At 40.7% G+C, this 25,699-nt stretch overlaps 2 protein-coding genes across 16 annotated transcripts in view; one reads left to right on the top strand and one right to left on the bottom strand.

The window, feature by feature from the left end:
* Window positions 1-3,755: 3,755 nt before the first annotated feature.
* Srp14 (signal recognition particle 14) lies at window positions 3,756-6,036 on the top strand. The gene is made up of 5 exons (XM_074065653.1): window positions 3,756-3,881; window positions 4,028-4,100; window positions 4,485-4,597; window positions 5,014-5,046; window positions 5,623-6,036. The coding sequence occupies exons 1-5, from the start codon at window positions 3,858-3,860 to the stop codon at window positions 5,710-5,712; spliced, it is 333 nt and encodes a 110-aa protein (XP_073921754.1). The 5' UTR covers window positions 3,756-3,857; the 3' UTR covers window positions 5,713-6,036.
* Window positions 6,037-6,170: 134 nt separating this feature from the next.
* The window catches only part of Eif2ak4 (eukaryotic translation initiation factor 2 alpha kinase 4), a 97,970-nt gene continuing 78,441 nt past the window's right edge, over window positions 6,171-25,699 (bottom strand). For 8 of the 15 annotated variants that reach the window (XM_074065641.1, XM_074065643.1, XM_074065642.1 and 5 more), the window contains 7 exons: window positions 15,758-15,870; window positions 12,315-12,373; window positions 11,643-11,740; window positions 9,753-9,821; window positions 9,252-9,296; window positions 7,973-8,091; window positions 6,171-7,079 (listed from right to left, as the gene is read on the bottom strand). In XM_074065641.1, the coding sequence (XP_073921742.1) occupies window positions 7,022-7,079; window positions 7,973-8,091; window positions 9,252-9,296; window positions 9,753-9,821; window positions 11,643-11,740; window positions 12,315-12,373; window positions 15,758-15,870 (561 nt within the window). In that variant the 3' untranslated portion in view covers window positions 6,171-7,021. Of the gene's footprint in view, window positions 7,080-7,972; window positions 9,297-9,422; window positions 9,822-11,642; window positions 11,741-12,314; window positions 12,374-15,757; window positions 15,871-25,699 lie in introns of those variants that run through there. The other 7 variants (XR_012445405.1, XR_012445404.1, XM_074065644.1 and 4 more) reach the window with 7 other exon arrangements.

The raw sequence follows: 25,699 nt of genomic DNA, 5'->3' as shown, positions 1-25,699 counted from the left end.
TGCATTAAGGGCAACAAATGCTAGCTAGTTTTTTAGGTGTCTTACCTATCCTCACCCCTCCCTTGTGTGCTCTCGCTTTTATCATGTGCTCATAGTCCAATCCCCTTGTTGTGTTTGCCCTTGATCTAATGTCCACATATGAGGGAGAACATACGATTTTTGGTCTTTTGGGCCAGGCTAACTTCACTCAGAATGATGTTCTCCAATTCCATCCATTTACCAGCGAATGATAACATTTTGTTCTTCTTCATGGCTGCATAAAATTCCACTGTGTATAGATACCACATTTTCTTAATCCATTCGTCAGTGCTGGGGCATCTTGGCTGTTTCCATAACTTGGCTATTGTGAATAGTGCCGCAATAAACATGGATGTGCAGGTGCCTCTGGAGTAACAGTCTTTTGGGTATATCCCCAAGAGTGGTATTGCTGGATCAAATGGTAGATCGATGTCCAGCTTTTTAAGTAGCCTCCAAATTTTTTTCCAGAGTGGTTGTACTAGTCTACATTCCCACCAACAGTGTAAGAGGGTTCCTTTTTCCCCGCATCCTCGCCAACACCTGTTGTTGGTGGTGTTGCTGATGATGGCTATTCTAACAGGGGTGAGGTGGAATCTTAGTGTGGTTTTAATTTGCATATCCTTTATTGCTAGAGATGGTGAGCATTTTTTCATGTGTTTTCTGGCCATTTGAATTTCTTCTTTTGAGAAAGTTCTGTTTAGTTCACGTGCCCATTTCTTTATTGGTTCATTAGTTTTGGGAGAATTTAGTTTTTTAAGTTCCCTGTATATTCTGGTTATCAGTCCTTTGTCTGATGTATAATTGGCAAATATTTTCTCCCACTCTGTGGGTATTCTCTTCAGTTTTGAGACCATTTCTTTTGATGAACAGAAGCTTTTTAGTTTTATGAAGTCCCATTTATCTATGCTATCTCTTAGTTGCTGTGCTGCTGGGGTTTCATTGAGAAAGTTCTTACCTATACCTACTAACTCCAGAGTATTTCCTACTCTTTCTTGTATCAAGTTAAGAGTTTGGGGTCTGATATTAAGATCCTTGATCCATTTTGAGTTAATCTTGGTATAGGGTGATATACATGGATCTAGTTTCAGTTTTTTGCAGACTGCTAACCAGTTTTCCCAGCAGTTTTTGTTGAAGAGGCTGCTATTTCCCCATCGTATATTTTTAGCTCCTTTGTCAAAGATAAGTTGCTCATAGTTGTGTGGCTTCATATCTGGATCCTCTATTCTGTTCCACTGGTCTTCATGTCTGTTTTTGTGCCAGTACCATGCTGTTTTTATTGTTATTGCTTTGTAATATAGTTTGAAGTCAGGTATTGTGATACCTCCTGCATTGTTCTTTTGACTGAGTATTGCCTTGGCTATTCGTGGCCTCTTGTGTTTCCATATAAATTTCACAGTAGATTTTTCAATCTCTTTAATGAATGTCATTGGAATTTTGATGGGAATTGCATTAAACATGTAGATTACTTTGGGGAGTATTGACATTTTTACTATGTTGATTCTACCAATCCATGAGCATGGGAGATCTCTCCACTTTCTATAGTCTTCTTGAGGCCAATCTTGACGAGGCTCCAGATGAACCACAGTCTCCAGACTCCATACTCCCCAAAAGCCGGGCCATGATACTCAGCTACCCTATGGCTCTAAATAACATCACCCAATGCTCAGTGACAGAGGCTCAGAGCACAATGGCCGTCATCTAGGCACACGAACACTGTAGCAGATTCCATTTGAACTCGTGACCATGCATATCAGGTGCGAGCTCACATTCCCTGGCAAACTGACGACTCATCTCAAGTATGTTTACTCTTTGATAATTTCACATTTTCTTTCAAATGCCCAGCACCGTTTGCCAGTTCTCATCTTAGTTTGATGAGTTTATGTAGTGGACCCATCTAAATAGGATCTGAACCTATTCACATTGTGTGGGTCTTGGTAAGAGGCAAAGAAGACAAAAGGGTTAGAGGGTCACTCTGTCATCCACCTGCAGTGCTTGGGTTCAAGAGTGTGACATAGAGTTGGTCAGTCTGCATAACCAGGGTTCTGTAAAGGTTATTCATAGCAGTGCCATCAGAGGACCTGTGCTGGCAATGCCACAGGAGGGGTTTCACCAGCGTTTTCTAGTCCGTGCTAGTCTTGAAGCATATGAAGGTGATTTGACAATTTTTTTTTTTTGAGACAGGGTCTTGAATTCACAACTTTGCTGCCTCAGTCTCCCAAGTACTGAGATTATAACTGTGTACTACCATACCTGGCTGCCAATTTTTATTTATAGTTTTTCTCTATTGAGCTCCAAACTTGTATATTAAACTGCTTATTTGATAGTGCCACTTGGACATGTAATATGTATCTAAAATATTAAATGACCAAATAAAAACTTGTCTTTCTATAAAACTTTTTACTCCTTATGTTTTCCCTAGTTAGTAAATGGCAACCAGTTACTCAAAATGATATTTTTTTTACCATGTTGTGGATTGAATTCAGGGGCTCACAAATGCCAGACAAGTGCTCTATCACTGAGTCACTCTCAGCTCTCTTCTCTTTGTATCTGGGACAAAATCCAAACTTGGCATTGCCGTAGGCCATTCATGATCTGGTCATCAGCTCCTCGTTCCACATGCCCTCTTCACCCCCACCCTAGCCTCCCACCACTAACACAGGTCAACTGATTTCCCCTTAGGGTCTTTTCTCTAGCCAATTCCTTTGTCTGAAACTCTGTGTCCCCAGATCTTTGGATGACTGGGCCTTTTGTCTTTCAATTCAAAATACTCTTCAGGGAAACTCCCTTGACTTAGATCTAAAATAGTTCCCTTGTAATTCCCATTGTATCATTCTGCTTAGTTGTCTCACTAGTTATCTGAAGCTAACCTACTCACTTATGTTGTTTATTTTTTCTTTCTTACTCTTTTAACCCAAGTTCCAGGAAACCAGGAACTTGTCTTGTCTTGTGTACTGCTGTTTCTCCAGCCCTTAAAACAGTGTCTGACCCTCAGCAAAAGCCTGCTGATTGAATGCTGGACTTTACTGGATGCCCAGGGTTCAAGCTGGCTACTAGCAGAGTAAGACCTAGACCTGGGGTCTCTTAACTAAATACAGAGGTAGAACTAAGGCTGAGAGGCTCTAGTTTTTCTTGCTGGAGCTGTGAGCTGGCGTTTTAGGGCCACCCAGCCTGGTCAGAGGAGTTCCCATGAGGCATGGAAACCTGCTTTGTTTTTAGTCTTATTTTTTGTTTTTCTGCAGTTCTGGAGATCAAATCCAGAGCCTTGTGCGTGCTAGGCAAGGACCCTTCCACTTAGCTACACCCCCAACCCTTTCTATGGGAATTCATTTTATGACAATGAAAACAACAGCTAATGCTCATTGAGCACCGCTGTTCCATATGTCTTACATAAATTTATTTACTCTTTACAGCCACAGTGAGGTAGATGTTGTCATCCTCATTTTAAGGATGAAGAAACTGAGGCGATGGACTGTTAGGTGAGTTACCCAATATGCAGCTGGATACACGCAACTACACGTTTCTATCAAATCTTTCTTTTGCTCTCATTCCCTTATACTAACTGGGTATTGGCTGAAAGACCAGGACACCCAAGCACCATCCGGGTCATTCCCCCCCTGAGCCAGGAGGGGGCGTCTCAGGACGCAGGCGCGAGAGGGGCGGGGTGGAAAGCAGGGATTGGTGCAAGGCGGGGGCATCTCAGGGCGCGGGCGCGAAGCGGAGACAGTGATAGGTCGGGGAGACTCGCAACTCTAACGGCGGAAGTCCCTCCCAGCGTAGGCGAGACTTCCGGCTGTAACTGTTTAGGGCTTCTGCGGATTGAGCGGAGCCGCAGCGTTGACATGGTGCTGTTGGAGAGCGAGCAGGTACAACCAAATTCCGGCGGCCCAGCGACGGGTGCAATTGGGACTTAGCTCGGGACCTGTGTCTCCTAGTGCGGGAGGGACAAGGACCGGCCGCGGCAGGGCGAGGCTTGGCGGGTGACTAACGGGGCAGGCCTGTTGTGTTGCAGTTCTTGACGGAGCTGACCAGGCTCTTCCAGAAGTGCCGCTTGTCGGGCAGCGTGTACATCACCCTGAAGAAGTGTAAGCTCCGCCCTGCACGTGCGGGCAGTAGATCCCGGGGGTGTTAGGGATGGTGGCTGGCGTGGGCCCCAGCACAGTCACCCAGGTCCGGTTTCAAGGGGCCCCAAGCAACTCAGAGGTCTTGGTCACCTCTGTGTCACTTCTCCAAGTACTGGCGAGTTTGCCAGGCCCGAGCCGTAGCGCCTGAGCCACGCCCCCATTCCTTTTGCTTTTTTAGTTCTTCCAGAGGGGTTTGTGCTTTTGCCTGGTGGGCGGCTGGGGACTGGGATTCCCCTACCTCTGTCTCCTGAGTAGCTGGGATTACATTCTTGGCTGTGATTTTTGTTTGATCTCCCTGTCAGCAACATCTGTGAGTATGTTCACCAGGTTTTATTTTTCACGCAGATGATGGTCGGACTAAACCCATTCCAAGGAAGGGTTCTGTGGAGGGCCTTGAGCCGGCAGAAAACAAGTGTCTGTTGAGAGCTACTGATGGGAAAAAGAAGATCAGCACTGTGGTAAGCTGGGCTTGTTTTTATTATTCGTTATTTTTTTGAGACATGGTCTTGCTATGTAGCCCAGGCTGGCCTCAAACCCTCTGTCCTCCTGCCTCAGTTTCCTGAGTGCTGGGATCACAGACACGTGCACACCTGGATTGTGTAAGGGATTTCAGCAGAGGTGAGAAAGGTAACTTCAGGAGGAGCCCAGTTGTGCCCGTCTTGTCTTGGTGCAGTTCTCACGTGGAAAAAGGCAGAGAGTACTTGGGTTATTCTTCAGGCAGAGGAAAGAGAAGTAGGAAGATAGATTTCTGAAGTTGGAAGAAACATTTTAAAGAAGAGGCTGTTGTCTTTATGAGGCTTTTCGAGATACGACCTGGAGCAGAGGGTATCTGTATGCACAAATAGGGGTGACCTCTTTTTCCCTCCTTTTCCAGGTGAGCTCCAAAGAAGTGAATAAGTTTCAGATGGTGAGTTCTCCATGCCCCTCCCTCTCAGGGGAAGAGTCAGTATTAAGTGAACACTGACTTAAGATTGACACTTACGTTTGTTGCTCTTCTGTGATAAGTGTTACCAATGTTTTTAAAGTAAAGTAAAGCTGTCAGGTGGAATCTCTAACACTGATATTATCTTCCTGTTCCCCCCCCCCCCCCGCCTCCAGTGGTACTTGGGTCTTTTTAGATTTTGTTGTCTTTGACTTTAGATATGCCCCCACATAAAATGCTGAACAAGAAGTTACTTGCACTTTTCCCTTGTTGCTTTAAAAAACAAACAAGGGGCTGGGATGTAGCTCAGTGGTACAGCGCTTGCCTAGCATGCGTGAGGTCCTGGGTTTGATCCCAGCACCAAAAACCAAACAAACAAAAAAAACAAAAACCCCCTGCAACTCACTGTAGGTAAGTGTTGCAGAAGCTGCTATAATGTGTTTTATGTGGGCACAACTTACCAGTACAAGTGTCCCCTGCTACCCTAAGTCCACTGTGGAAGTAGGGCAGCTACTCCTCCAATTTGCCCTTTCCCACTAAGCTATGCCCTGTGTCTTTCAGGCTTATTCAAACCTACTGAGAGCTAATATGGATGGGCTGAAGAAGAGGGACAAAAAGAACAAGAATAAGAAGATCAAAACAGCACAGTGAAGGGCACCGGATTTTCTCCTTTCACCAACTAACCACTGAATTGCTGTTTTTCCTTTTTGCCTCAAGGCTGTTTTTGGTCCCATAACTGTTAACTATTTTCATGTGAGACTAGGATCATTTTGAAAAGAAGGGTGGGGATGTTAGGGTAGTTGTGGTAGGAAGTCAGTTTTAGATCTGAGCTGCATGGTTGTGTATGCCTGGGTTATAGTTCAAAAGTCTCCATTGTCCTCTCTGTGAAGAGCAGTGTATCAAACCTGTCTGTCAGTACTGGCTGCCTCTTACTCCTTTTCTCACCCCATTAAATAGTTCTGGCAATAACTACAATTTCTGGAATGATGTGATTAATGAATAGGTTTTAGCCCTGTCTTCTAGATTATTGGAATTGAAACCTGAAAATTTTAGAGAAAGTCATAAAGTCATGTTATCTCACAGGCATTTTTCTTACCTAGTTGTATAGCTTCTTTTTTTTTTTTTTTTGTGGTACTGGGGTTTGAACTCAGGGCCTACATCTTGAGCCACTCCACCAGCCTTTTTTTGTGAAGGTTTTTTTTCAAGATAGGGTCTCTCAGAACTATTTGCCTGGGTGGCTTAGAACCTTTATCCTCCTGATCTCTACCTCCTGAGTAGCTAGTATTACAGGTGTGAGCCACTGGTGCTCATCTACCTGGTTGTATACTTTTATTATCATAGTTCCATAAGCAAGTTTGAATCAGTTCTTACAGCCAAATGTGAGTTTGCTTAACTACATTAGGATAAACAAATTATAAGATCTTTATTTTACAAGAATGAAGATTCTGCTTGGTGTGGTGGTACACACCTGTAATCTCAGCACTTGGGAGGCTGAGGCAGGAAGACTGAGAATTTGAGGCCATTTAGGCTATCTAGTGAGACCCTGTCTGGAAAAAAAAAAACCTCTAAAACAAAAACAATAACAAAATGCTAAAAACAATAACAAATACAGATTCTCAAGTATTTGGTCTTTTTATGACTTGTCCCAATGGGAAAAAAATACTAGGACATTTTCATGTACTTAGTCATTAGGGCCAAGGTAAGAAGAAGGCTATTGTGATTTAGCGCCATAAAATCTTTAGTGTTAATAGATAGGCAATTCAAAAGCAGATATAGGAAAGCATTTATTGTATCCAAAAAGATAAATTTATAATATATTACACATGAAAACTGACAAAGCTCAATTTTGCAGTTGAGCTTAGAACTGAAAGTTAATTTAAAATGACACTGAATGTACAACATTCCATTATTCCAGTAAAACCTCTGTCCGTTTGAACAATGTAATGAGAGTTCTTTATGGTTAAAATAAGATTCTGTAGTAGTCATCTCTGTAGCTATACAGGAATAGCACAGACACCCTGCAAAAGAAAGAAAAAGGCAGATTATAATGACAGACTTTAGAGAGTGAAGACAGTTCATATTTTTAGAACAACTGTAAGATCTCTGTTTAATTAGAAATAAGATGGAAGTCTAATCACTAAAAATATACCTAGGTTTTACAGAAGCTGTGTCTGTCAGGGTCTGCAATGAAGGGTCCTACACAAGGAGCCCCCCCATTCACCTCTTATATCCTTGTTGCCCTCAGAGGAGAGATAGCTGAATGACTGGCATTTTGATATGAGGATGTACAGCAAAGCTGTCATGGTTATTTTACTTAAGCATACTTCTAGAAGTAGTTACCTGGGTGAACATTATGATTAAGACAGTTACTCAGGCCTGCTGTGATTTGTCACAAGACTGACTGATTTGCAGTGAGTAAGATGAACTGATTGCCAGCTGCAGTTCTAACAAGCCATCAAACCACAAGGTAATAAAACAAGTTTCACTCTGAACCCACTCCCTGAATTTTTTTTCTTTAGTACAGATGAAGTACACATAGGTTTTTTTTTTAATTAGTATGTATTAATTGTACAAAGAGGTTTTATTGTGATGTTTGCATACATGCATATAATGTGCTTTGAATGCAACTCCTCTATTGCTCTTTCTTGTCCCTCCCTCCCCTGCATTTAAAAGGAATTTTATTTTCATGCAAAGTACTTTGAAAATAATTGCCCCCATCACCCTCTCCTTTCACCCTCCTCCTCCTCCTCCTTTCCCTGGTTCCCCTCCCAAATTAGTCCTCCATTTTATACTCATGTCACTCTTTTTTGGTCTAGATTCTGCATTTGAAAACGTGACATGTCTTTCTCAGTCTGGCTTATCCTCTGAATTTTAGCCATGTAAAGCCTGCTATGCCTGAGTGATAACTTACTTTTTTTCAACTTTGATGTTATAAATTTCATCACAAACTAGTTTGAGGTATCTTTGCTTTGGTAGGCGTGACAGCAGCTGCTTCACAGTTGTGTTAAATGCCTGTTCATCAGCATCCCACTAGAAAAAAGTAGATAAGACTTAACAGGACAGTAGAGTTTGCCTGGCCTTTTTCTGAGTCACTAATGAAATGCCAGTGCCATTCTCCGCTTCAGGTATATCATCAGAATCACAACCATGATGGGGAGATGGTAGAGCTGGTGGGAGACTGCTGGGGTTCCTCCTTTGAAGCATCAATCTGTAAGCCAAGACTACATGTACCTAATTAGAGCCTGATCAACTGTGGCACAGCCCTGGTTGCTAATGCCTGACCATGTGCTAATATGGCTTTGGATGGGTTATTTCTGCCTGTTTATTACTGTGTGCAAAATGGATCACAAAAAAGTAGACTGCCAGTAAGAGCAACAGAAAATGGAATATGGAGTAATAGTTCTGGGGCAAACTGTTTTTTTGAGACAGGGTCTTGCTATGCAGCCCAGACTGGCCGTGAACAAAGTGATCCTTCCGCCTCCACCTCCCGAGTGCTGGGGTTACTGGCGTGCACCACCTTGCCCGCCAGTTCACTTTTAATCTAACTTAATCTGTGACTGAACGCCTGGATAGACAAAAAAGTATTCTTTGATATGCAGTGTTGCAGAAAATAACCTGAAGCTACAATTAAGTATTCTTACTAGCAAAGGAAACTTCAAAATTTTAAAAGTTCTTATTTAGGCTATTTGATGCTAAAAGTATGTACCTGTTAAAAACCATACAAAAAAGGATGTAAATTAATTTTATTTTTTAACAAAAGGGTGTATATAGTTCCAATACACAAATGAACTTCCCTAGCTGAGGTGAAGGTTTATGTGAGAGATAGCAGGATATTGCTATTTGCCATCAAACTTCAGCCAGACAATAAAACATGTTTTACTTGGGCCTTCCTTCCTGCATTTTAACCATGTGAAACCTGTGTCTAAGTGATAAATTACTTTTGTTCAACTTTGATGTAATAAATCTAGAACATAGATCCTGCTAGTCTGTAAGTTCCAATCCTGGCTCTGCTACTTGCTAGCTAGGTAACCTTGATTTTAGAATACAAAGAATACATAAAAGGACCAAAGTTACTAAATTCGTGGTTTGCCAGATCAGTAGTATTTCTCAGAAAACTTAATACTGTTCTTGTTTTTCTTTTGGCAAATGAACAGCAAAGGCCACGGTGCAGAACAGTTCATAGTGCTTACCTCTAGTGATAAAAACTGTAAGATTGTTTCTTTGGGTAGATCCACCTGTTAACACACAGAAATGTACATCTATTGCAGAACTCAAAGCAGCACATATTGACCTGGGGCTATAGATTTGTCTAGATGGACAGTATGAACAGGGCTGGCAGCATGCTACTTTGCTATAAAGCAGACTTCATGAATGGTGCGATAAAATCAGCATGGGTGAGCTAACAAGCAGTGGGGGCTGCACTACTACACGTTCTTTGTATAGGTTCAGTAAGGAAAGACTTGAAACTTGCAGAAAAATGATTTTGGTTTTTATTCCCCCACCCTCCTTTCAGAGAAGAAAAAAGAAAAACAACCTTCTGTTTTCTCCCCAGGTTTAGATTGTATGTGGTTCATTCATATCAGAAACAACCAGGTCTGCACCAAATATTGCTGACAGCAAAAAAGCCTGAACACAAGTCAAACCAGACACTGGAAAAAGCTATCTTCAAAATGTTAAAGAAAGTGACTTACAGCCAGAATTTCAATTTCACTGCTTTTCTGATGCAAATTGGCAAGTGTAGTCTGAAGTCGGGTTTGTACCTAATAAGAAAATGGAATTCAGAACATGTGAAACCAAACCATCTTACTTCCTATTCTAGAAAATAATCACAGGGTGACAAGGCAAGGTCTAGAAAGGCTTCCAAACTGTCTAAAGATTTATTCTTGATCTGCCTCACAAAGGGGGTGTCTAGGCATTATCTCAGGAGAAATGAGACATAACCTGTTTTGATCATTTGTCTAATAATCCTTGTTGCTTATTTCTTTTAAATTTTGAAATGATGCCTGAGAAAGGATCAGTGCAGGACATAGCGAGGCTGTGGTCACTGCTGGCTCTTCAAGCTTCCTGATACTGCCCAAGGATGATAAGAAGACAGATGCAGAAACTAGTTGACCAAGAAAGACAAGATCCAGTAAGTTTGGGACAAGGCCAAAAAACTTGAGCTCATCAAGTTGAGGATGAGCTCACCCACTTAGTACTATCTAACAAGGTACTTAAGAAAATTCTGTAAGGAAGTTTCCAACGATAAGCTTAGAACTCCAGCTGTGGTCTCAGAGACTGAAGGTCTGTGGTTCCCTGGCCAAAGCAGCTCTTGGGAGCTCCTTAGTGAAGGTCTCATTAAAGCACAGAGCTCAAGTAACTGACGCTAGAAATGCTAAGGGTGCAGATGCATGCACAGCTCCAACCAGCTGCACATCTGGAAAAATAAAAAGTGCTCAGTGCACTGAAATTGTACACATGGAAGCAGAGGATTTAGGATTCAGAGATTTTAGGGAAATTTGGAAAAGGGAAGGTGATAGCAATAACAGGAGACTCAATATGGCAGATGATGACTGCAGTAGGAAGACAGGAACAGTGGGTTTCCACCCAAATCCTAAGAAACAGCCAGAAGAACTTAGAAGACTAGGTACCTGGCCTTTTGTATTCCAGTGTAGTTAAACAGTAAAAAAACCAAATTCATTCTCATTCTCATTTTCACACACCCACCCCCCACCCCCCACCCACACACACAGCTGGGACTACAGATGCACACCACTACTCTTAGCTCATGAATGCTTTTTTTTTTTTTCCTTGGTACTGGGGTTTGAACTGAGAGCTTCACACTTGCTAGGCAGGTGCTGTACTACTTGAGCCACTCCACTGGTCCTTTTTTTGTGTTGAGTATTTTGAGATAGGGTCTCACTTTTTTTGCTTGGGCTCTGATCCTTCTGATCTCTGCCTCCCTAGAGGCTAGGATTATAGACGTGAGCCACTGGTACTTGGTACCAATGCTCTCTGAACACCCACCCTTTCCCCTACATCCACAGCACCCTCTAACATTCATATTTGATGTATTTAGTTTGCAGGGCCAGTGGTGGTGTTCATACACCCTGAGTTCAAACTCCAGTACTGCCAAAAAAATAAAAACAATATATTTAGCTCACCTTTCTTTTTATCTACATTGTGTATATGCTCCTAAGGTTATGTACGCTTTGGGACTGGGCCTGGACTGATGCCTTTTGTATTTCACACAGCCCTCAGCATTACCAACAGGCAGATACCAAAGCCATGCATGGAATGAAACTTGCATCCAGTCTTGTGACTGAATGGTCATGCTTTGTTCTTTAGAACCAAATCAAACCAACCCCACCAGCGTGAGAAAGTTCTGACAACAGTTGCTTTTCCATGCATACTGATGCCTCTCTGGAGGACAGGGGGCTGAATCCTGGTACTACAGAGATGCTCTGTGTTGATGAAATCTTCTAAAGCCACCAGGTTAGGGAAGAGAGAAGAAAAATATTTCCAGGAAATTCATGCTTATTATTTTCTTTTCCTGCTTGTAGCTCACATTAGAAAGGCAAGGAAGCCCTGACTTGGTGTACCTGAGTCTCATATCGCCTCCTCGTGCTGGCTGACAGCTTCTCTGGGGCTATCACACTCACAATGGGAACAACTGTTGCTCCATGGATTTCAAACAAACCTAAGAAGGAAGTTTCAGAATTTATGGCCTTACTGTGCTAGTTTCTAGAACATACCACCAAGAGACAGCAGTTTATTAGTAGTTACTAATCATGATAGCTTGTCTGATTCTAAGAGCTAGATCATTTCTTGGCCTGTTTTCTTATTATTACTCATTTTTATTTTTATTTTTTGAGACAGGGTCTCACTACATAGTCCAGGCTAGCCTCAAACTCACAATCCTCTTGCCTCAGCTTCCCAAGTGCTGGGATTATGAGTGTGGACCACTACACCTGGGTTCAAATACTTTTCTTCAGTCCTCTATATGGGGAAAGTTTGTGGAAAAATTATCCGTATTTCATCTAGATAGTAAACTGAGTCAAAGGAAGATTAGATAAAAATAAGATAGTAAGACCAAGATCAGAAGTCACCTAAATCCCAGTCAAGGGTTTCATATAGTACAATTTGTTGTTTACAAGTTACTTTAAAAAGCTATTTCCAGTGTCACAAGGAGATAGCCACAGTCATTAGTGCCTTGAGCAAACAGCAGTTTGTAACACAATCAGTTATGTTCAGATTATAATTAGTAATTATACCTGAAGCATTAGAAAATGACCCCTTCTGATTTTGTACTGCAAGATTATCGGAAGCGTCTCTAAAAACAAGCAAACAAAAACAGGAAACAGTCAATATGGCAAAAGCAACTCAGATAACTCCCAGTGAGTAGCACATGTGAGCCATTTTTCAATTGAATAAAAAAAATTCCTGTTGATAATAGTGGGAAGAATAACAAAAATTCGCAACAAAAATGCATTTACTTATGCTGTTGGTCAACAAAAAAATGCATATAATTTCAAGATTTATTCAGCTGGGTTTGAAATCCGGGCTCCACATATTCTTGTGTATTTTTTCAGTGCAATGTAATGAGTGTTCTTTCTGCTCCCCTCTTAACATGGCGAACATTAGCAAGCACGCTGTGCCTTTGTTATGGCAACTGCCTACAGAACGTTGGAAAATAAGGATATTCTTTCAAAAAAAAAAAAAAAAACAAAACTGTGAACTGGTGTTCTTTCAAATGCTGTGAATTGATTTTTTGAGACATAATAGCACTCTATCTTGGGAAAACAGGGAAATAATCATTTGCACGGAGAAGAGATTTTGAGCCTTTCCCTACAAAGACTAAATCCCGCCTAGCTTTCCAAGTGTTTTAAGAACGCTCACCCGAACTCAGAGTTGGCTATTTCTTGTTTTATTTTCCAAACCTCAGTCTTTGATTTGGATCTGTAACTAATACCTGGTACCTTCAAGAACATTACTTCCCTCAGAAAAGTCTGATGGTGAGTTTGTCAAAGCTCGGTGGGGGCATGGGAGGAAGAGGAAAACAAGAAGGCTCATTGCCTATAAGCTGGGATTTTTCTCTAAGTTGGTACTGTTGATACTTTGGGTCAGATAATTATTTACTGGGGGTTCAGGGGACAGACCTGTGACCTGTAGGAGATTATAGTAGCATCCCTGGCCTCTACTAGATACCAATAACACCCCCAAGTTGTAACAGCCAAAAATGTCTCAAAACATTGCTGTTATGTCCCCTGGGGACAAAACTGCTACTGGCTGAGAATTACTGATATAAGCCAAAAAAGGCTAGGGAGTTGTATTTTCTGTTCATTGAGCATTTGTACAAGTGTTGTAAATACATAACAAAAGTGTACCTTGTAATTCCACTAACCAGAAATAACTACAATTAATTAAGCATTTGGTTCATTCTCTCAGGTATTTTTCTAAATACTGTTGTGTATTAAATTTTTATTATTGTAGATTATATATTTTGGTTAAAAGGAAAATGGGATTATACTGTCCATCCTATTTGTTAGCCATCCTTCTGTGTCAATAAACTCAGCTTTACTGGAGTCATGATTTATTATTACTACTGTTATTATTTTGATTGTACTGGAGTTTAAACTCAGGGCTTTATTTTTGCTAGGCACTTGAGCCCCAACTCCAGCCCCTAGAGTCACCATTTTTTCCCCTTTTTTTACTAGAATCACCATTTTAAAGGCTGCACAGTATTCTGTTGTGTTTTTCCACAGTCTAGCCTTCTACCAGTGCATATCTTGGTACTGTAAAGGAGAGATTCTCAGGCCAGTCGAGGTGGTACATAACTGTAATCCTAGCACTTGGGAGGCTGAAGCAGAGGATCAAGAGCTCAAGACTACATCCTGTATTAAAAAGTGTGGTCCTCAGATCCTTTCCAGTGGTCTGCAAGGTCAAAGCTATTTTCATAGCAATCCTAAATGTTAGCTGTCTTTTCACTCTCATCCTCGTACCAATGTGCAGTGGAGTCTCCCAGACCACCCGATGTGTGATACTACAACAGACTGAATGCAGAAGCTGGAAGGGAAACATTCCTTTTGTCGAAGCTTGAAAGGGGCGGGGGTGCTTGACAACAAGTGTGAGGCCTCAGCACTGCTTCCCACCCCCAAATAAAAGCTTTAAAAAGATTACAAAAGATGTAAAGTGTCTTAGAGATTTACAAACGTGAAAAGTGGCCACTTTTTTTACTAAATTTATTTTGTCTTGGAAAATACAGTTATTTGCTATTAAAAATACGTTATTTAGGTTAGCATGTATTGGGTTGTTACTGTTATTTAAAAATGAATAAGTATTTTAAAAGTGTTTAGGATTCAATTTCTAATACAGAATGATTTATTTCTTTATGACAAAGTCTCAATGTGTGGCCCAGGCTGGCTTTGAACTCAAGATCCTTTTGCCTTGGCCTCCTGAGTGCTGAGATTACAGGCACGCCTGGCTTAGCACAGAAAATATTGATATTTAGTCCACATAAACAAAAGTTCTTTAGGGTCCTCAAATAATTACCCAAGAGTATAGAGGGGCTCTGAGATCAAAGAGTCTCGGAACTGCTGTTACAAGTTAGTCTTGGTAGACAACGCTATCCACACCCAGTGAACAAATGTTTACTGTAGGGCTGGAGGAGGGGCTCAAGTGGTAGAGCGCCTGCCTAGCCAAGTGTGGGGCCCTGAGCTCAAATCCCAGTACTGCCCCCCCCCAAAAAAGAAAAGAAATGTTTAGAATAAATTCCTGAAGTGGAACTGCTGTATCAATTAAAAATTTTTTTGGTTTTAATGCCTTTTCCTGACTTTTCTAAATTCATATACACAATTTATCTGCCATCATGAGTATATGAACTCTATACATGGACAAAATGCTACTGAAATTCAATGATTAACAGGCTGAACAAAATAAAGACACATAGGTTTTGGCTCCTTAGGTCTTTCAAAGTAATAAAAAAAAATCTTGAAAATTTTACTATGGTTTGGATGTAGTTTGAGTGTGTCATCTGAAGGTCATGTGATAGAAGCTTGGTTCCCAGAGTGGCAGTGTTGATAATGGAACTTTCTTCTTTTTTTGTGGTCCCGGGGTCTGAACTTAGGGCCTTGCACTTGTTAGGTGAGCACTCTGCCAGCTGAATCATGCCTGTAGCCCTTTAAGAGGTGAGCCTATCAGGCAATAATAGGTCATGGAGGCATGGCCTCACAGAGTAAGTGAGTTCTCACAAGTTCACCAGAGAGCTGATTATAAATGAGGCCACTCCATGTCACCTTCTGCCTGTGGCTGTTTCCCTTTTCACTTCTCTGCTGTATTGTGGCATAGCCAAGGGGGCCTTCACCGAGGCTGAATAGATGAGGCTGTCCAATTGTGGATTTTCAGCTTCCCAAACTGAGCTAAATCACCCCCTTTCTTTATGAAGTACTCATCCTTGGGCATATTGTTATAGCAAGGCAAAACAGACGATTAACAGTTATGAAAAACTTGCTGACAGCAAGATAAGACCACTCTTAACCAAGCGTCATAACTATACTGCTGACTGAATTATTCAGAAGCACCAGAATGGCTTATATAAACTAATCCTGACTTGTCTTGATTTCTCCAAAGAATCAAATTAACTTTTAAAACATTTATGTAGGGTCTGTGTAAGCAATTATAGCCAGCCAGTCTCCTGGGCTTTTGTTGAACAAATTACCTGATATTCCTTTCATCACTGACTTTAGTTCTCAGTTTCTGTAAAACGTGGTCCACAAGATCGGACTCCAGCACACGCTTCTCTGTTTGCCTTTCCTTCTCAAAAGACTTAACCTAAAAAGAATGGAAAGATTCATCACTTGAGGTTTCTGAAGCCAAGAGGGAGTGTAGAGTTCCAGAATAAGACTGCAAATCAACACTTTAGGTCAGGGGCTGTTAACAAGGGGAGATTCAGCAATATTTGGAGGGTATTTCTGGATGTCAGAGCTGGGCAGTGCTCCTGGCATCTTCAGTTAGACCATTAAAGGATAAGGGTAGGGGTGCTGCTGAGTGATGCACAGGGAGCCCACAACATGGGATTATCTGGCCCCAAATACCAAAGTGTTCAGGCTGAGATACACTCATCTGGTTTGGACTTGTTTATCAGAGATGACAGATTTGTTTCAAAGAAGACCGTGATGCTCAAGCAGCAGAGTGTCTGCCACACAAGGGCAAAGCCTTAAATTCAAACACCAGTACCGCCACCAAAAAGAGAAGGCCACAGTGATCCAGATCCTGTTTAATTTGATTCATTCATACATTCTTCTCCCTCTGCTTAAAGGCCCTTCGAATACTTATCTACATCCTGCCCATCCTCGAAGGCTGGCATAAATCTTGCCCACCCCGAAGACATCCCAGCTGCCTGCCTTAATCTCCCAGCCTGAGAAGTTATCTGTAGGACTCTGATGGCACTTGGCATGTTCTAGCTCCTAATCATGCACAAATGTCTTATGTTCCCCACCAGAATATAGGACCCTTGACAGCAGGGCCTGTGGCTTAAATGTCTCTGTATCCTGCACTGCCCTGTGGCTTAAATGTCTCTGTATCCTGCACTGCCCTAAAGTTAATACCAAACACACTGTGAGTGCTTGAAATACATTTGCTGAGGAGGTGAATTAAGTAATGTCTTGCTTTTCAAATACGAAGATGATACTATTGACCTACCATTAGTAGAAGCAAAAGCAGCATTCAAAAGAGGCTGCAAGGGTGTACTGAAACAAAAGGGTCACATTAACAGATAAATATGAAATCCTATAATTAAAGCCCTGGTCATGTCAGCCCAGCCAGATACGGTAACTGGAAAGGCCAATGGGTTTAGTTGGTAAGTTCAGTATGAGCTAGAAAAACCACATGCTGCAAAGAGCTAGTTTGTTTATGAGCTATATTAGCAGAAATATGGGATTTGGATTGTGGAAGGTCATTGACCCTTCTCATTTAGTCAGAGTATGCTTAGAACCCTCTGTAGAATCCCAGTGTCACATTTAGACAGATGTTGATGACAGAAGTGGGCATGAAGGACTCTAAAGGTTAACTAGGAGGGATGCATAGGGAATGATTTCAATAACTGGAATTTTTTTCCCCTGTGGTACTGAGGTTTGAACTCAGGGCCTTGTGCTTGCTAGGCAGGCATTCTAATACTTGAGCCACTCCACCAGCCTAGTAACTGGAATGTTTAAATCAGAAAAGAGGACACTACAAGTGACATGTCAGCTGTCCCCTAACATTTATTTGAGAGAAGAATAAAGAATTAGACTTGTTATTTTAACTATGCAAAAGGGCAGAACTGGGACCAGTTAGTCTAAAATTTGAGAAGCACATTCTGATTCAAGTTTTTAAAATTTACTAATAATTAAAGCAGTGTGTTATACCCTGGAATTACCCAGCAAGGTAGACATTCATCTCTAGGCAATACTGCAGGAGCAAGCCCTGCTTTGGGCCAGGTTTGACTAGTGGACTTAGGGTTATTTGTGGTCCTGTGAATTAACAAACACACCAGTAGCAGGTACTCCCAAATCTGTCCAGGAAAGATGAATTGCTATGGGAATTGCTCTCCTGCTTCACATAACTAGGAAACCCAGCAGGACATACACTCAATGGTTTTTAGACACTGGACAACAAGCAATGGAGGACTGCTGTCCTTAGAAAGGGAACAAAGAGGCTGGGTACGGCCCAAGTGGTAGAGCGTCTGCCTAGCAACCACAAGGCTCTGAGTTCAAACTCCAGTACTGCTAAAAAAGAAATAAAGGAAACACAAGGAGCCCAGGGTATTCCCCTAGGCTGTGGTGAAGAAGCTTTCAGACTGAGTACAGAAGGGGGATCTAAGCAGGGGAGTCCCTGAGGGGACTCAGGACTCTTTCTGAGCTGAGGAGCTAGATTCGAGGTTAGGTCAAGATGGTTAAGACTCTGTGGAGCAGAGATCAAAGAAGGGAGAGCTGCATGCTCATAAAGAAATAGGGATTCTGAGGCTCTACAGAGGATTCCACCCACACTTTTGGTTGTATACCGATCTGTTCATGAGAGGGAACAATCCAGGGCTTGGGAAAGAACCGGGAGTAAGAATTTTTGGCACTCAGGGGGCTGAAAATCCCTCTTGTTCTCACCAGTTGGAGAGGAGAGAAGCCTCATAACACACAGGGCTTCTGGCAGATTACTCCCCAAGGTATTGCCTTGGAATGGGGCTAACTTAGCCCTCAATCAAAGGCTATCCTAAAAGAGCTTGAAAGGAAACCTGAGAAAGATCAAACAGAATCCAAATATCTTACCTACATCTCAAAATAAAGCCCAACTAATTATAGAAAATAAGAAATTCCAGCACCCCACAATGTAAGATTCAGGATGTTCAACAAGTCAATGAAAAGCTACTGGGCAGGCAAAGTGACAGGAGACACACCTCAAAATCAGGAGAAAGAGCAACAGAAATACGTCCAGAAATGCTGGAGACCATGGTAGTAGTAGATAAGGATCTTAAAACAGTTGTAAATATCTTAAGAAATGTAAAGGAAACAAGAACTATGATAAGGTACAAAAGGAAAGACATAAAAAGGAACAAATGTAACTTGTACACATGAAAAAATGCAATATCTGAAATGAGAAATTCCCTGGAAGGATTAATAGCAGATTAGATAATGTGGCAGAAAAGATCAGTGAATTATAGGAATTATTCTATTCAGAATAAAGCAGAGAGAAGAAACAAAGACAAAAGGTAAGTCCTCTATGAGCTGTGGGGCAACAGCAAATGATTAACATACAGGAATCAGAATCCCAGAATGAAAACCAGAAGAGACAGGAAGAAAAGACATTTGAAGAAATAATGTCTGAAAAGCTTCCAAATTTGATGAAGTCCCATGAATACCAAGCATTAGAAATATAAAGACTACCACATTGAGAGGAATTCCAAGATGGTGGCTAGAGGGAGGAAGCAGAAAGCGTGCCTCCTAAAGTAAAACCTTGGCAAGACGCTGGAGATACATCTTATAGGAAAAACCACCCAGAAGAGGCAAAACTTTGACCCCTCCACACCTCCAGCCCACACATAGCATCTCCTCTTCACGTTAAATGGAGAAACCAGAAGAGCTCCCACACTGCCGCCAGATGCCAGCGCCCAGACGGCTTGGGAAGACGTGGACCACAAGGTGAGCTAAGCGGTATGCGGTACTCCCACAGACAACCCTGGGCCAGATCAGCATAGCCCCCTGGACAGACTGACCCCCACCCAGGGAAAAAAGAAACTGAGCAATAAGCAATAACAAAAAAGACATGTAGCAAAGAGGGCGGGGCGCCCTGAGGGCCCAGGAGGCAGGGAGGGGATTCCCTCACAAGCCAGCTGGAGAAGGCAGGAGCAGCAGCACTGCCCAGAAACCAGGAGTGGGAAAACTCCACAGAAGAGGTGGGGGACGACCCTCTTCCCACGTGAACTGTAAATAAACACTGTAAATAAACACGCAGTCCTGAGAAAGCTGGTACCATGTCACCTCCCGCAGTGTGCTTAGAAAGGGGAAAGCTTGTAGCAACGGCTTGCGCACAGGAGAACTCTAAGTAAACATAGCCTGTGGGGCCAGGTTAAGTGTTAAGCTCACTCCTGAGATCTGCATAAATAAAGCCTCCAGCAACAGCAGGCTGGCAGCAGTGGGCAGGTGAGCCACAGCCTCAGATAGCCATTCACAGAACTGTCTCCAGACTCTTTTTTTTTTCTTCTCCCTACCTTTGATGAGAAAACAACTGAACTACACCTGCATGCTGAAAAACATACTGAAACTGTATTGCATTTGAACTTGGGACACTTTGTGGGGTTTTTTTTTGTTTTGTGCTGTTTTTTTTTTTTAGTTTTTGTTCCCCTTTGATGAGACAACGATAGAACTACTTCTGAGACACCATCTCCAGGATTGGAGGCTGAGGGACAAACACCAACATTATTAAGACTGAAACTTTATTGCATTTGAACTTGGAGATTTTTATATATATATATATATATATTTATTTATTTTTAATTTTCAATCCTCTATCTCTCTAATGCCTGTTCAGCTTACTGTTGATTAGTACACTATCTCTCCCTGTTTATATCTTTGAAACTTTTTTTGTTGTTTGTTTTGTTTTTTCCTACTTACTTGTTTTTCCCTTTAACTTGTTTTCCATCTCCTCTCACCCTTCCATTCTAAATATCACCATTGTTATTATTACAAGCTAGAAAATACTTAATTGCACACAGTACAGAGACAATAACAACACCAAGGGCAATGATGGGAAGACAGAAAAAACAGGGAAACCAGTTTCCCCACAGCAAAAAATTAGTACAGGAACCAGAGGGGAATGAAGAAAACAGATACTCAGATCCAGACTCCAACAAAATGAAGATAAACTATGCCAAAGAACCCAATGAAGCCCACAAAAACAATCTAAAAGAAGAAATACTACAGGTAATCAATGAGAATTTTATAGAGATGATACTAGATAGGGTCAACCAAAACGTACAGGAGACACTCAAGAAATTCCAAGACAACAAAAATAGAGAATTTGAAAAAGCACAAGAAGAAATAAAAGAAACCATAGAAGCACTGTATAAACAACAAAGTGAAACAGAGAACACGATTAATAAACAGATAAATGAACTCAGGACAAAAATAGACAACATTAAAGAGGAAACCACCCAGGATAAGGAAAACCTCAGAAAAAAGAATGAAACAGAATTGCAAAACAAAATGGAAGGCCAATCCAGCAGAACAGAACAAACAGAAGACAGAATCTCAGAACTGGAAGATGAAATGGTAATTAAAGGAAAAACCGAAGAACTATTAGTTAAATAACTCAAGACTTGTGAAAAGAAAATGCAAGAACTCAATGACTCCATCAAAAGACCAAACTTGAGAATCATGGGCATTGAAGAAGGAGAAGAAGTGCAAGCAAAGGGAATGTGTAATATATTCAACAAAATAACAACAGAAAATTTCCCAAATCTAGAGAAATCTATTCTCATACAGATGCAAGAGGCCTCCAGAACACCAAACAGACCAGATCAAAATAGAACTACCCATGGCATATCATCATTAAAACAACAAGTACAGAAACTAGAGAAAGAATATTGAAGGCTGTAAGAGAGAAAAAACAAATAACATACAAAGGTAAACCCATCAAAATCACAGCAGACTTCTCAACAGAAACATTAAAAGCAAGAAGAGCTTGGAGTGAGATCTTCCAGGCACTGAATGAAAATAACTTCAACCCCAGGATACTCTACCCAGCAAAACTATCATTCAAAATAGATGGAGCAATAAAAGTCTTCCATGATAAGCACACACTAAAACAATATGTGACCACAAAGCCACCACTACAAAAGATTCTTCAAGGGATTCTGCACACAGAAAGTAAAACACAACATAACTATAAAAGGGCAGGCAGCACCAAACTACAGGAAAAGAAAAAGCAGGAAAGTAGAGAGTAACCTCAACTTAGGTACACACAATCAAACCTTCAAACAACTAAGACAACTAAATGACAGGAATCACCACATACCTATCAGTACTAACACTTAATGTTAACGGACTTAATTCCCCCATCAAAAGGCACCGTTTGACGAAATGGATTAAAAAGGAAGATCCAACAATTTGTTGCTTACAGGAGACCCATCTCACCGACAGAAATAAGCATAGGCTTAGGATGAAAGGCTGGAAGATTTACCAAGCCAATGGCCCCCGAAAACAGGCAGGAGTAGCAATACTTATCTCAGACAAAGTAGACTTCAAACCTACATTGATCAAACGAGATAAAGAAGGACATTCCATACTAATAAAAGGGGAAATAGACCAAAAGGAAATAACAATTATCAACCTGTATGCACCCAATGTCAACGTAGCCAATTTCGTCAAACATACCCTGAAAGACCTAAAAGCATAAATTAACTCCAACACAGTGGTTGTGGGAGACTTTAACACCCCATTAACATCAATAGATAGGTCATCCAAACAAAAAATCAATAAAGAAATCCTAGATCTAAAATGTACCATAGATCAAATGGACCTACTTGATGTCTACAGAACATTTCATCCAACTTCTACACAATATACATTCTTCTCAGAAGCCCATGGAACCTTCTCCAAAATAGATCATATCCTAGGGCACAAAGCAAGCCTCAGAAATATAAGAAAATAGAAATCATACCATGCATTCTATTTGATCACAATGCAATAAAACTAGAACTCAACATCAAAAGTAAAGACAAAAAACATGCAAACAGTTGGAAACTAAGTAACTCATTACTTAATGAACAATGGGTCAAAGATGAAATAAAAGAGGAAATTAAAAAGTTCCTGGAAGTCAATGAAAATGAAAACACAACCTACCAGAACCTATGGGACATAGCAAAGGCAGTCCTGAGAGGAAAGTTTATAGCCATGAGTGCATATATTAAAAAGACTGAAAAATCCCAAATCAATGACCTAATGATACATCTCAAACTCCTAGAAAAACAACAAGCAAATCTCAAAACAAATAGAAGGAGAGAAATAATAAAAATAAGAGCTGAAATCATTGAAATAGAAACCAAAAAAACCATACAAAGAATTAATGAAACAAAAAGTTGGTTCTTTGAAAAAATAAACAAGATCGACAGACCCCTGGCAAACCTGACTAAAACGAGGAGAGAAAGAACCCAAATTAGTAGAATCAGGAATGCAAAAGGGGAGATAACAACAAACACCATGAAAGTCCAGGAAATCATCAGAGACTACTTTGAGAACCTATATTCAAATAAATTTGAAAATCTTAAAGAAATGGACAGATTTCTAGATACATGTGATCATCCAAAACTGAACCCAGAGGATATTAATCACCTGAATAGATCTATAACACAAAATGAAATTGAAGCAGCAATCAAGAGTCTCCCCAAAAAGAAAAGTCCAGGACCTAATGGATTCTCTGCTGAATTCTATCAGACCTTTAAAGAAGAACTGACACAAACCCTCCTTAAACTGTTCCAGGAAATAGAAAGGGAAGGAAAACTGCCTAACACATTTTATGAAGCCAGTATTACACTTATCCCCAAAAGACACCTCCAAAAAGGAGAACTATAAGCCAATCTCCTTAATGAACATTGATGCAAAAATCCTCAACAAAATAATGGCAAACTGAATTCAACAACACATCAAAACGATCATTCACCACGACCAAGTAGGCTTCATCCCAGGAATGCAGGGGATTTTCGTTCAACATACGAAAATCAATAAACGTAATAAACCACATTAACAGAAGCAAAGACAAAAACCACTTGATCATCTCAATAGATGCAGAAAAAGCCCTTGATAAGATCCAACACCATTTCATGATAAAAGCTCTAAGAAAACTAGGAATAGAAGGAAAGTACCTCAACATTATAAAAGCTATATATGACAAACCTACAGCCAGCATTATACTTTATGGAGAAAAACTGAAACCATTCCTTCTAAAATCAGGAACTAGACAAAGATGCCCACTATCTCCACTCCTATTCAACATAGCACTGGAATTCCTAGCCAGAGCAATTAGGCAAGAAGGAATAAAAGGAATACAAATAGGTACAGAAACTGTCAAAATATCCCTATTTGCAGATGACATGATCCTATACCTTAAAGACCCAAAAAACTCTACTCAGAAGCTTCTAGACATCATCAATAGCTATAGCAAGGTAGCAGGATATAAAATCAACATAGAAAAATCATTAGCATTTCTATACACTAATAATGAACAAACTGAGAAAGAATATATGAAAATAATTTCATTTATAATAGCCTCAAAAAAAAATCAAATACCTAGGTGTAAACCTAACAAAAGATGTGAACAACCTCTACAAGGAAAACTATACACTTCTGAAGAAAGAGATTGAGGAAGACTATAGAAAGTGGAGAGATCTCCCATGCTCATGGATTGGTAGAATCAACATAGTAAAAATGTCTATACTCTCAAAAGTAATCTATATGTTTAATGCAATTCCCATCAAAATTCCAATGACATTCATTAAAGAGATCGAAAAATCTACCGTTAAATTTATATGGAAACACAAGAGGCCACGAATAGCCAAGGTAATACGCAGTCAAAAGAACAATGCAGGAGGTATCACGATACCTGACTTCAAACAATATTACAAAGCAATAACAATAAAAAACAGCATGGTACTGGCACAAAAACAGACATGAAGACCAGTGGAACAGAATAGAAGACCCAGATATGAAGCCACACAACTATAACCAACTTGTCTTTGACAAAGGCGCTAAAAACATATGGTGGAGAAAAAGCAGCCTCTTCAACAAAAACTGCTGGAAAAACTGGTTAGCAGTCTGCAAAAAACTGAAACTAGATCCACGTATATTACCCTATACCAGTGTTAACCCAAAATGGATCAAAGATCTTAATATCAGACCCCAAACTCTAAAGTTGATACAGGAAAGAGTAGGAAATACTCTGGAGTTAGTAGGTATAGGTAAGAACCTTCTCAATGAAACTCCAGCAGCACAGCAACTACAAGACAGCATAGATAAATGGGACTTTAAAACTAAAAAGCTTCTGCTCAACAAAAGAAATGGTCTCTAAACTGAAGAGAACACCCACAGAGTGGGAGAAAATATTTGCCAGCTACACATCAGACAAAGGACTGATAACCAGAATATATAGGGAACTTAAAAAACTAAATTCTCCTAAAACTAATGAACCAATAAAGAAATGGGCAAGTGAACTAAACAGAACTTTCTCAAAAGAAGAAATTCAAATGGCCAAAAAACACATGAAAAAATGCTCACCATCTCTAGCAATAAAGGAAATGCAAATTAAAACCACACTAAGATTCCACCTCACCCCTGTTAGAATAGCCATCATTAGCAACACCACCACCAACAGGTGTTGGTGAGGATGCGGGGAAAAAGGAACCCTCTTACACTGTTGGTGGGAATGTAGACTAGTACAACCACTCTGGAAAAAAATTTGGAGGCTACTTAAAAAGCTAAACATTGATCTACCATTTGATCCAGCAATACCACTCTTGGGGATATACCCAGAAGAATGTGACACAGGTTACTCCAGAGGCACCTGCACACCCATGTTTATTGCGGCACTATTCACAATAGCCAAGTTATAGAAACAGCCAAGATGCCCCACCACTGATGAATGGATTAAGAAAATGTGGTATCTATACACAATGGAATTTTATGCAGCCATGAAGAAGAACGGAATATTATCATTCACTGGTAAATGGATGGAATTGGAGAACATCATTCTGAGTGAGGTTAGCCTGGCCCAAAAGACCAAAAATCGTATGTTCTCCCTCATATGTGGCCTTAGATCAAGGGCAAACACAACAATGGGATTGGACTTTGAGCACATGATAAAAGCGAGAGCACACAAGGGAGGGGTGAGGATAGGTAAGACACCTAAAAAATTAGCTAGCATTTGTTGCCCTCAACGCAGAGAAACTAAAGCAGATACCTTAAAAGCAACTGAGGCCAACAGGAGAAGGGGACCAGGAACTAGAGAAAAGTTTAGATCAAAAAGAATTAACCTAGAAGGTAACACACATGCACAGGAAATCAATGTGAGTCAACTTCCTGTATAGCTATTCTTATCTCAACTAGCAAAAACCCTTGTTCCTTCTTATTATTGCTTATAT

Source organism: Castor canadensis, chromosome 2 (assembly GCF_047511655.1).
Source record: "Castor canadensis chromosome 2, mCasCan1.hap1v2, whole genome shotgun sequence".
NCBI classification, from domain to species: domain Eukaryota; kingdom Metazoa; phylum Chordata; class Mammalia; order Rodentia; family Castoridae; genus Castor; species Castor canadensis.
The sequence above is the reverse complement of the archived record's forward strand: the minus strand, read 5'-3'. Positions and strand labels throughout refer to the sequence as shown.